Raw genomic sequence first — 12,311 nt, forward strand, 5'->3', positions numbered from 1 at the left:
CTAAAAGTGCAAATAAAATATCTGACACATTGCCACTATTTATTTATTTATTATTTATAAGTAAATATCTCAGTTACAAGAAAACAAAATGCCTGAGTGATTACATGAGATTTTTCTTCCATCCGATCACAATGTTAATCACAAGCCATGTAAATCTCTGTCTCATATATGCTATTTCATATCTGATATTGAATGTAATATTCCTCATTTACATGGATGAAACAAAAACACTTACATAAAATAAACAAGTATTACACGTTACATAAAATAAACAAGTATTACACGTTACATAAAATAAACAAGTATTACATTTTAATGTAAAATAAAGAATGAATTTTCTTCCTGTACATGTTATCAACTTGTGTATTATTCATTTTAAGCAGAAGGCTCATAATCTTGAAGCCATAATAGTGAAGACAAAAATATCAATGACTTATTGGACATTTGAAATTGTTTCAGGTTCTTGCCTGTTTTAAATTAAAATATTGCTATTTTCATTTAATATATTTTGTTACCTTTGAAATATATTATAATCAGCTCTTTATTACTTAACCTCAAATGCATAAGAATCCTCTGTTTATACATTGGGATGAAATTTTAGTTTAGATAATACATCAATCCATATATGCATTTTAGCAGTCATAATGACCATATTGATTATTTTAATAAATTATACTTTTAATCTAAGGTCTTGGTCGAGATGAAAAAGCAAGTGTCATGAGCAGGATTCGAACCCATGACCTTTGACTCAATATGCTGCTGCTCTAACCACATAAGCTATCGTAACTTCACTTGAAGTCCTTACATTCACTCTAATAAATTACTTTTCCACACCAGACTTCATTCCAAAGTACTCGTTATTCCTTGGGGTGATTGAGAAAGAACCCCTTCTATTCACGCTAATAAATTACACAATTAATTAAGGTTTTTAGTTGAGATGACAAAAAGTTAATGGCACGAGCGGGATTCGAATCCACGACCTTCGGCTTGATACGCCGCTGCTCTACCACCTGAGCTATCGTGACCTCGATCCACTCGGACATCAACTCCCCATCTCAACCCCACCTTATGAGTTTTCCCTCCTTTTGCCATTTTTCAAATGTCGTGAAATCGGTTTGGATTCTCGACGACAATTGAAATGGCGACGGAGAGCTTTAGTGAAGTGTACTTCATTTTAATTAATTAAATTCACTAATTTCGTGGTCCGCTTGACCAATTAATACTATACATTTAATTAAGGTCTTTAGTTGAGATGAAAAAAATGAAAAATGGCAAAAGGAGGGAAAACTCATAAGGTGGGGTTGAAATGGGGAGTTGATGTCCGAGTGGATCGAGGTCACGATAGCTCAGGTGGTAGAGCAGCGGCGTATCAAGCCGAAGGTCGTGGGTTCGAATCCCTCTCGTGCCATTAACTTTTTTTCATCTCAACCAAAAACCTTAATTAATTGTATAGTATTAATTGGTCAAGCGGACCACGAAATTAGTGAATCTAATAAATTACATTCATACATACCAGACTCATTTACACCGCCCCAGAGTACTTCCTGTAAGTATTCCTCAGGGTCTCTACTTTCACACTAATAAATTACAGTCACAAACACAACAGTTCATTCACACTGCCCCATACTACTCAATATTCCTCAAGGATTGCTTTCCCGCAAATAAATTATAATCTCACAGACCAAATTTCATTCTCACTGTCCAAAGTACTATACTAAAAATAATTATAATGTATTGTATAGCTGGAATTGCAGACGAGCTACTAGGCTTAGCTCTGTACCCGCGTGTATGTATTTACGTGTACGTAGATTTGGGCTTAAATAAATCAATAAACAGATTTTTAAATTTTTTTTTAAGTTGTCCTTCCAATGAATCCGTAATTGTCCTATAGTTATAGTTGTTTTACGCAGGTTGACTAGCCTTGTTTAGTAAAATATGTCATAAAGAATTAAATATTTCTTTTTCACTTTTAAAAACGATTGAGACAGTGCCAAACTTCCAACTTTCAATAATCGATGTTTCAAATCAAGAGGTTTGCATTTAATTTTAATGTCTAGGACTAATATAATTTCTAATCATTTTAAGCATTTACGTACGACTATAGTTTTAATATTTATAAAGTGTTTTTATTTACGAAATATAAATAAATTATAAATAAACCAATACGTAATTTTTATAATCGTACTGTAATGTGAGAACTTAGTGGAAAAAAAGGGATATTTACGTCTTTAACAAAATGGTGGATTTTTCATTTAGTTTTTTAAATACCTTGTAATTAAAATACTCTTAATATTTGTTTTGATTTTGTTGTTAAAAATATAAAATAAATGTGTCTAAATTTCGAATTGATGAATTTACAGGCATTTGGACAAGGGTTAAACTATTATTGAACATGTGATTGCTGGACTGCAAAATTGAAGTTTTAAGGCCTCAAAAATCGAAGTATTTTCTTAATAAATACTGTAGTTTCAGGGGCGAGTGAAATAGTTTTTTTTTTAATTTGTGTGTAGCGGTGGTTTTAAGGCATATAGTAGAAAAATGTATCTTTCGTCAAGAGAAGTGGTGAAAAGCTGCTACAAGAGTAGATTGGAGGGCGAAGACGGATTGAATCTTGTCTCAGGGAGGAGAATAGCTGCTGCCGCACCCGCACCTTCGCCCAAGTTGGTTTCTGAGTCGAAAGGTGTCGAGTACGGTAGTACAAAATATTTCTTTTTATGCGCCTTGGGCGGTATCCCGTCCTGCGGTGTTACTCACGGGATAGTCGTCCCTCTCGACCTGGTCAAGACCAGGCTGCAGGTCAACCCGGCGAAGTACAAGGGTCTTTTCAACGGCTTCAGGGTCACCGTGCAAGAAGAAGGCCCCAGAGCTTTGACAAAAGGATGGGTCCCAACTGTCATCGGCTACTCGATGCAGGGTGCTTGTAAGTTTGGATTTTATGAGTTTTTTAAGGTTTTCTATGCAAATGTCGTCGGGGAGAAGATCGCTTTCGATTGGAGGACCACCCTGTATCTCTGTTCTTCAGCTTCGGCAGAGTTTCTGGCTGATATTGCTCTCAGCCCATGGGAAGCGACGAGAGTCAAGATGCAGACGACAAAAGGCTTTCCAACAAAACTGTTACCGGCGTTGAACAAGATGTACCAAGAAGAAGGAGCAAATGCCTTTTTTAAATCCCTCATCCCGCTTTGGGGGAGGCAGATCCCTTACACGATGATGAAATTTGCCTGCTTTGAACGCACTGTTGAGCTAATTTACAAAACAGTTATACCTAAACCTCGGGAACAGTGCTCCAAAGGTCTTCAGCTTGTCGTCACCTTTGCTGCTGGATACATTGCTGGAATTTTCTGCGCCATTGTTTCCCACCCGGCCGATACTATAGTCTCGAGATTAAACCAGGAAAAGGGGTTGACTGCAATGCAAATAGCGAAAAAATTGGGCTTCGCCAATTTGTGGAAGGGCCTTACTACGAGAATTTTTATGATAGGTACCTTAACAGCGCTACAGTGGTTTATTTATGACTTTGTTAAAGTAGCCCTCAACATCCCACATCCCCCTCCTCCAGGCCAAAAGAAGAATTAAATTATTTGATATTGTAAACAATCCTTTATAAAAAAAAAAAAATCAGCTAATAAATACTTGTTCCAATAATAAATACTTGTTATTACATTTTTACTCCTACCTATCATTATGGTAAATTGACTTATTACACACCAAGTTTTTTTATTCTTTTTTTCCCTATACCTTAGGCAGAAACTATACTCTGACAAACCACACGAAACTAAAAACTGGGTGTGACACATGAAAAGGGGGAAATTTTAAGCTTATCATCCTCTTCAGGCCTTGCCTCATGAAGGTGAGGCTTAAAAGGAGGGTAAGGGAATTTATTTTCCTTGAAATTTCAGTTTCACTTACTTTTATAAATAATTAGCGTATTGTTTTATTTTTTAACGAGGGTATTTCAACTACAAGGTTATATGAACCCCTGGGGTGCTATTGTTTTTGAAAAATAAATCAAAAATAAAATTCTTTATAATACAATAATTATCTTAATTGGTATTCAGTGGAATAAAGTGCTTAGTTTTCAAAATAGTATTATTTTCAAAATAATTAAACTCAAAACAAAAATTTAATTTTATTAAACATGTAAAAAATTTAATCAGAATAGTCGAACTTCATGAAACACCAATATTTTGTAACAACAATACAAATATATAAGGGTTTATCTCATAGTATTTATAGAAGTAACACAGTTTCTTTCTTTTTGGTTCTATAAATTTATTTACAATTTATTTTAAATCAAATTTATTTATTTTCAATTTTTTTAAAATCTGAAAATACTATCTTTCTGCAAAGAGATCTTTTATTGTGACCATCCTGTTAGGAATGAATTTGGTATCATTTCTAATCAACTTCTCAAAGATTTGTTCCTGTGATTTTGTCCCGATTATCGTCAGCAGTGAATTGCTGGTTTCTAAATTCCAGTATGCATTTCTCATCGCCATTCTCAGCCTTTCAACTTCCTCAGAACTCATATTTTTTGCAACGTTGAGACCCTTTTCAAGCGGGTTCGCAACGTATATCGGGGAATAATCTGGCTTCGAGAACGGATTCCCAGTGCTCAACGATATTGCGAGAGTTGAAAAATCAAAGTTTGTGTAATATTCAAAGAAGCCTCTCAAGAGCGAGGCAGAATCCATCTTGATCTTTTTTTTCCAGCTGAACTGCGATAAGTCCCGGCAAAATGTGCAGTCTATGTCTTCTGTTGTCCTTGAGTCGTCTTTAGCTGTGGACAAAGAATGATTCTTGCTTAAATGGAATAAATGATTATTGTTCAAATTTCTTGAATAAACAACAATTACTTGCACATTTTCTCAATCTATCCAGAGAGGGAATAATGGAATGAACTTGCATATAGAAAAGGCAGAGAAGGGTTAATGTGAAGTTGGTGATCCATCTGCCTGGAGACGGGTTTGTCAAACCAACAGAGAACGCCCACTGCTTTACAGTGAAGACTAGCTCTCTACTTAAATCAGGTTCAACCGACGCAAGCAGGTAGAGGACTTCCGACATATACACTCCTGTTCTATAAGATAAAAACAATAAATTAAAAAAGTACAATAAATAATCTTATTTCGACAAATTACTTACAAATTTGACATAGAAACATCACAGTCTAAACCAGTTATACCATTTGTGTATTTGACAATGGGTACTCTTGCTTGCAATATTCGCTTCACTCCAGTACATCCTGGAAGGTATACCTTAACAAAATAAAAATATATTTATTAACAACAAAGTTTCAAGGAATGGGTATTTTAGAAATTTTTTTGTTTGGTATGTTAAATGCAGTGTGGATGTAAGATACTGAAATGTTTTAAAATGTTGTCTCACTAAAGCATCATAAAATATGCTCCAAATAAATTTCAGAATTGATAAATTGAATGACTTTTGGAGAACAATTCTACAAAACAAAGATCATGTTTTGTTTCCATATCAGGTAGAGCAGGCTAATTGTTACAGGTAACTGGACAGAATCATTTATAATTCTAATCATTTCCATTCTGAAGGTTGCATTTGATAAAATAAAATTATAAAACATACTTGTATCACATCAGCAAGGACTTCCATCTGCCTTTGAGTGTGCACTCTTGAGCCACCTGAATTTATTTTACATTGGTAGATAAACCGCGAATCAAATATGTATTTGTCTTTACAATGCTGGAAAGAATATAAATAATAAATTTTAGTATTATTTATAACTATAGCGATAAATAATGCAATAATTACCGGAAGGAGAAAATAGTGTTGAAATACAAGATCCACATCACACCCATGCCTCCCAAAACTGTTTACAGAGGAACCAAAGGGAATTGCAGCACAGTGAGGAAAAAGACCAGTGAAGGGCAATTCCAACTGCCTCGCAGTCAGGAAACGCAGCCTGGTCCCGAGTTCACCAAGTTTAGTCGTCTCGAACAAAATTTTCATGCCATCTGAAACCTGGACAATGTAAGGATGCATTTCCTTGTACCAAGGACTGCTAAGTTTAAGAAAAGGGTGACATTCATCTCACCGATGGTGCAGCAGATATTAATTCGACTAATTCGGGCCAAGCAATTGGAGTTTCGGCCTGCCTGAGTGGTGGACTGGTAGATTCGGCAGGTTCGAACTTTTTATTCTTTGCGGTAGCTTTAAACCATACAACAGGCGATGTCACAGGGACCCTGATCTCTCCTGAGGTGTTCAATGGCCCGTGAGAACATTTTGGCAAAACTGTGTTCACCACGTCTTCAGTGAATTCTACGAGGACAAAGTGCTGCAGGGGAAATAATGGATTAAATGACTGAACAAAAAGAGATTGTCATAACGAAACGGCTTACATTCTTTTCAAAATTGTAATGGAACATGCTGATGACCGGGGAAATTGTCTGGCAAAAGTTATACAGTTCTGAGCAAGAAAGTTCTGACTGGACTTGAACAATGATACTCTGTGCAGCCTGTCTTCTCCTGTTTGTCAGCATATCCTCAAATTTTACAAAAGAGTTCTTAGCTTCACTCGCATCTGCTCGAACATTGAATTAAATATATGAGAAAAAATTATCATATAATTAAAATACATTTAAAACATCAAAAGTTTCCTTTACATTAACACACACTAATTTAACATAATTTTAAGGTCAAAAGCAATCTGAATCAATTCAATCTAGAAAATAACCAGAACCATAAATAAATAATAATACAGTGGGATGTATCAGGAACTTTTGTGTTTTATGAATGCTTGTGAAGAAAAAGAATATCCACCTCAGTTTCAACATGTAACACGTAATGAGATGTGGCAGAAGGTAGGGCAAATAGTTTCTTTATAAAGAAATAATGGATTCTCTCAAGTACTCCCAACTTGGGCATCGTAGCAAGTTAAGCAGTGATGTCCACTTAGTAAGCAATATATTTAATTTAAATAAATCAATCATCTGTGATGTCATCTACCATTTTGAATCAGAAAATACAATAAGATTTTCTGAAAATGAGGAAACGAATAGGCTCACTCATTAGGCACATTACGGGTCATTTATGTGATAGTTGTGAAAATTAGCTAGTACAGTTAGCTGAAATTTTTTTTCTTCTGAATGAAGGCTATCCAAAAAATTAAATATAATGTCCTAAGTGGATTTTTCAAATAATTTAATTAATTCTATTTCTATGAGTCAAGACAATTAACTATTAATAATTATTTCATGTATGTAATTTTTTCAATTAATTATACTTTTTATCTAAGGTCTTGAATGAGATGAACAAGTTGGAGTCACGAGCGGGATTCAAACCCATGACCTTCAGCTCGAAGACACGATAGCTTAAGTCGGCAGCGGTGTTCTTAGCCGAAGGCCGTGGGTTTGAATCCTGGTTGTGATACTAACTTCATCTCGACCAAGCCTCTAGATAAAAGGTATAATTAGTTGAAGTAAATTTTGCTTGCATAAAAGTCCATTTTAAGCTGTTGTAATATAAGACTAAAACCATCCTGTATATACAGTTAATGGGGAATCAATTTGTCGCTGCAAATCTCTAAGAATTTGTTCAATTTATTGTACCGATAGAGGGGCAACTTAAATAACTTATTTATTTTGACACCTTTATTTTTTTTGGGGGGGGGAGGGAAGATAAAAAATGATGACTCAAATTTTTAAAAAGTAGAAAAATAGTACTATCCTCAGGCTTAGATAATAGTTAAACATTGTACTGAGGTCGGCAGCTTGATCATCTTTGGATTATGTTGGTTTGCTTTGATCTTGCATTTCAGATCAGGATAATCAGAGACGACTGTTCAAACGATATGTCCCTACTTATTTTACATTGATTTTATAACACAATCCCTTCTGAATTATACCCAATAAAATTGGATAATATGAACATTTTCTTTGTTTAAAAAAATATTATATAAAATATATTGTATAAATATTTTATATATTACAATTATATATTTTTATTAAGTACATAAATTGAATATTATGTATACTTTACTTTTTATTTTTTCTTCCAACTGTTTGCAGGAATTTTACCCTCAAAGGTCACAAAACAAAGTTATATTTTATCTATAATCGGATTTAGACAGGCGATTAAGAATCGGCGATAAGAAAGAAAAAACAAAAATTCCTTCCAGTATATTTGGAAACAGATTATTGTTTACATATACTGATTTAATTCACAGAGCAAGTTAATTCATAATAATAAGTGGCAAATGAATGAAGTATTGATCTCTTTTACACTCAAATAACAATATATATATATAAAATGAATGAGTACATTAAAAAAAGCAGATGTTTTGGCCAAAGACCGATGTAGGTAGCTTGTAAGCTTAAAAAAAAAAAAAAAAAAAAAGAAGGTAATAGTCAACCGTGATGTACTCCAGCTAGAGGCTCATTTTATTGCTCTACCTTTCATTTAAAGGCTTCCTTCAAGCCAACTCCAAACAGTCCGTAATGTAAGGGCGAGCTCTAAAACAGTCATCAAAAGGCTTTGTGAAAACAGCCTAGTTTTTTGCAAATCAGTATCTCACTTGGACACTTGAACAGCTGTTCTTTTCACGGATGAATGTCGGTTTGGTTTGTGTCAATCAGATGACCGGGACAGTGTGTGTGTGTGTGTGTGTGTGTGTGGAAACGCTTTGCTTTATGTGCTATACATAAAAGCCTTTTCATAGACAGTTGTGGTATAGGGTGGATCAACATCATACCGAACTGATTATCATACAGTATGGAAATAAAGGTACATTGAGGAAGTTCTGGAAGCTGTGGTTGCATTCGCTCCATTTATTGGGGATAACTTTGTGTTTATGATAATGCTTGACCATTAGCTTGAGTTGCCACCCATTCCTTGAAGGATATAGGGATTACCAAAATGACATGAATCCTATAAACACTTATAGGAAGATAAAGAGATGGGTTAGACAACGTTCAGAGACAAGAGTTGAACAGATTCAAACTGCTCTTAAGAATAGGATTCAGTTTCACAAGACAAAATCCGATCACTTATTTACTCAAGGCCAAGGAGACTTTAGGCCCTCCGTGAGGCCAGAGGAGTTAACGTGTTAGTAAGAGCAAAACTAGGTAATTAATTGTTAGTTAAATTTTAATCTATAACTAAATGATTTTCTCGTGTTCTGATGTTTTTTCTTTCATGTCATCAAAATTAATGAATTTTTAAAAAAATTGTAATTAATATAACAACAAAAATACATTGTTTTAAATAAACAACGAAATACGAGTGTCTGGTGTTTGTCTTTGAGTGTACATGAATTTAGAAAAAAGGCAAGTTCACAAAGAAGGGTGGATTACTCCGTGCCCAAATTTAATTTAAACCATTGTATGGGAGTGCAAACATCATCATATATAATTGGTAACTACTCAACTTTGTATAGCAACAATGCAAGGTCTGACATTTAACACAGTTGAGTTGGTTTTGGAAAAAAATGTTATCTAAAAAATGTATACACCAATAACTATTGTAAACTATAAATGATTATTTGGAGATCGTGAGATGAGATCTGGTGTGACGTAGGTTTAGGAAAACATTTTCTTTTTCGTGCCAACGTTTTGTTCTTTATTGTGATCATCCTCAGAGCTCAATGTGTTTGTTTTCTGTGTAGATGAGAGTAGTACTAGAAGTATACAGAAAACAAACATTATACAAGCGCATAAAATGGACATGACAGAAGAAAAGAAGGAAAAATGCTAAACTAATGAAAAAGTGTCTTAGAGAAAACAGTCAAGACTAGGCAAAAAAAAGTCATAATTTTTGTGTTACTTTTAGTCTTATATATTTTGTAGAATAAAAACAAAACATAAACTGTATTGTTTTGATTTCTAGATAATACTGTATGTGTTTAGCGTTGCATACAATTTTATATTTTTATTTACTATTTTTTAAAAGAGATTTAATACTTTGGTTTGAGTTATTTATAATTAACAAACTTGACCCGTGTGAGCGGAATGAATGTCTGCAATGGTCAGTTTGAGATATAAGGAGGAAGTGGCAAATTAAATGAAATAATTGTCAAACGTCAAAATATTGATAGAATGGTCATTAAGGGATAAAATAATTGAACGTTTGCTAGTCTATATTTATGTTCATGGCCGGCTAAATTTGAACGTTCTGATTGAGTAAGCCGACTATGAAAAACGACAAAGTGACAAAACAAAGGCGAACAAAAGAAAAGAAAATTGAAAATGACCATATCTCATATGATCTGAGTGAGAAGAGGTATAAAAGTGCGTGCGTTGGTTACCATTTGGCTCGGACCGTATTCGGCTCGCGTCCGTTTGAAAGTGTTTTTTCCTCGCCCCCGGCGTCCAACGCAATCTCCTGCCCAGGAGGCTGCATCGGTGTTCGACCCGCAGCAGGAAGAGAGACATCCCGGAGGAAAAGAAAGGCCCTAGAGCCGGAGGAGGAGACGGACTGTTATACCGGGGCTGTAGTGCGCCGTTCCGTGCCCAGGTGGCTCTGATTTTCACGAATAGCAAATTTCCCAGAGGAAAAACGTCGGATTTTCCACCCTCAGAGCCGTGGGGAAAATTTTCCGAGTCTGTTTTACTCAAGGGTTTTATTTTTCTATCCGTCCGGGGCCCGGGCGTCGTCGTCCGTTTGTCCCGCGTCGAAATGAAAACGGTGAATACCGTAAACAGTGAAGAATGGCGGATTGGTAAACCAGGCCTTCACAGCATCCTTTGAGTCGCGTTACGTACACAGTGCACGTGTTGTCCTAGCGTTCACGCATCTGAAAGAAACGTGAGTATTACCCTGTATTACGGATTGTTCGGGTTGACGGGTCCGAACGACGGCGAAAGGGCCTTTTCAGCCGTTTAACACTGGTTTTTGCGTTTTAGCAAAGAGAAAAAAGAGAGAGGGACGCGGAAGGAAGGATGAACAGCGGGTCGTGCTACCGTTGTAACCGCTCAGGCCACTACGCCAGGGATTGCCCTCAGTCGGGAGACCGGGAACGTGGAGGATTCAGGAGCAAGGAGAAATGTTACAAGTGTAACAGATTCGGCCACTTCGCCAGGGACTGCAAGGAGGACCAGGACCGGTGCTACCGCTGCAACGGCGTCGGTCACATCGCCAGGGAATGTCAACAGAACCCGGACGAGCCGTCCTGCTACACGTGCAACAAGACCGGTCACATGGCCAGGGATTGTCCCGAGCAGAGGGAGAACTCACGCGGCGGAGGCGCCTGCTACACTTGCAACAAACAGGGACATGTCGCCAGGGATTGTCCCGAATCCGTCAGGTCCTGCTATTCTTGCGGTAAGGCCGGACACATCAGCCGCGAATGCAATAAAAACAGCACCGGCTGAAATAAAATAATATTACGTTAAAGATTTATCAAGAAGGAAGATTTTGAGAAGAGAAAAAAACTTAAAAAAAACCATTAAAAAAAAAACCAACACCTTTTTAAAAATTAAACCTTCCAGTAATTACACATTTCGTTGAATTTATAATTAAAAGCAATTTTCTTTTGTATGGAGCAGTTTTATTTCCTTTTTTATATTATTGACACAAAGAATACAATTTTTTTCCTTAAACTTTTATATATTATATATGTTTATATATATATATTATATATAAAACGATAACTTTCGAATTTACGCTTTTTTATATAAACACATGGAGTCCTGCAAGTTGTTTAGAAGGTTTATTTCAAGTTGTATTTGTAAGCGAACTTGTTGTATTAATTATTTAAAGTATATATTATCGAAAATTTACAAGAAGAAAAAGGACAAGAAAAATTATTAAAAAAATAAAGAGAAAACAATGTCAAGAATTTTGAATAAAATATTACATCAATAATAAAGTGAACGATGATTTTTAACCTCTTGTATTTTTATTTTGTTCCAATTGATCACCTGAAAATCAAATTGTACAGTTTAAAAAAAAATGTGTATTTAATTAATCCTTTTTAGAGAGAGAAAAAAATGTAAATGCATACTTTTTTTACTACAATATTTAAACAAATAGTGTAAATTGTTTGTAAAAAAAAATATATAAACTGGTTTTTGAATAAAAAGTTAAAAAAAGTATTACGACGTTTTGAGTCCATTTTGTGGAAGAGGTAGGAGTAGCGAGTGCCCCCGTTTGTTTTTTCACTTTTATTTATTTATTATACCTATTGCTTTTATTTTTAAACAATAGTTTCCAGAGTAAAAAACAATGTTAGATAAATTTTGGAAGAAAACGTGCTTTGATTGGATTTTAAGGTACGGGACCGTGAGATAGTCAACCGTGGGTTTGACTCATGAGCATGCGGACCTTGAGCCGTCCATTCG

The 12,311-nt window shown here is 35.2% G+C and overlaps 2 protein-coding genes, 1 long non-coding RNA gene and 1 pseudogene across 3 annotated transcripts; 2 read left to right on the plus strand and 2 right to left on the minus strand.

Moving 5' to 3' along the window:
• The first annotated feature begins 2,355 nt into the window (after positions 1-2,355).
• On the plus strand, positions 2,356-3,649 carry LOC106672196 (annotated as a pseudogene).
• Positions 3,650-4,104: 455 nt separating this feature from the next.
• LOC106672190 (poly(A) RNA polymerase, mitochondrial-like) lies at positions 4,105-10,433 on the minus strand. The gene is made up of 8 exons (XM_014403396.1): positions 10,277-10,433; positions 6,375-6,556; positions 6,068-6,310; positions 5,785-5,994; positions 5,599-5,715; positions 5,146-5,258; positions 4,857-5,080; positions 4,105-4,780 (listed from the first exon to the last, which is right to left on the minus strand). The coding sequence occupies exons 1-8, from the start codon at positions 10,401-10,403 to the stop codon at positions 4,335-4,337; spliced, it is 1,662 nt and encodes a 553-aa protein (XP_014258882.1). The 5' UTR covers positions 10,404-10,433; the 3' UTR covers positions 4,105-4,334.
• LOC112127669 lies at positions 8,141-8,781 on the minus strand. Its single transcript, XR_002910677.1, has 2 exons — positions 8,549-8,781; positions 8,141-8,486 (listed from the first exon to the last, which is right to left on the minus strand). It is a non-coding gene; the product is annotated as an uncharacterized LOC112127669 (long non-coding RNA).
• Positions 10,220-11,508, plus strand: LOC106672199 (CCHC-type zinc finger protein CG3800). The gene is made up of 2 exons (XM_014403414.2): positions 10,220-10,776; positions 10,875-11,508. The coding sequence occupies exon 2, from the start codon at positions 10,911-10,913 to the stop codon at positions 11,340-11,342; it is 432 nt and encodes a 143-aa protein (XP_014258900.1). The 5' UTR covers positions 10,220-10,776; positions 10,875-10,910; the 3' UTR covers positions 11,343-11,508.
• The last annotated feature ends 803 nt before the right edge of the window (positions 11,509-12,311 follow it).

This window comes from Cimex lectularius, unplaced genomic scaffold (genome assembly GCF_000648675.2).
Source record: "Cimex lectularius strain Harlan isolate CLEC.00 unplaced genomic scaffold, Clec_2.1 scaffold17, whole genome shotgun sequence".
Taxonomy (NCBI): Eukaryota; Metazoa; Arthropoda; class Insecta; order Hemiptera; family Cimicidae; genus Cimex; species Cimex lectularius.

What these genes read in the sequence shown, in the direction of transcription:
- LOC106672190 (XM_014403396.1), bottom strand. Translation starts at nt 10,403, where the DNA reads ATGTCTCTCTTCCTGCTGCGGGTCGAACACCGATGCAGCCTCCTGGGC. An exon ending in GATGTTTCTATGTCAAATTT is followed by an intron (nt 5,081 to 5,145) that starts GTAAGTAATTTG and finishes TTTATCTTATAG; the next exon opens with AACAGGAGTGTATATGTCGG. An exon ending in TAGATTGAGAAAATGTGCAA is followed by an intron (nt 4,781 to 4,856) that starts GTAATTGTTGTT and finishes CTTTGTCCACAG; the next exon opens with CTAAAGACGACTCAAGGACA.
- LOC106672199 (XM_014403414.2), top strand. Translation starts at nt 10,911, where the DNA reads ATGAACAGCGGGTCGTGCTACCGTTGTAACCGCTCAGGCCACTACGCC.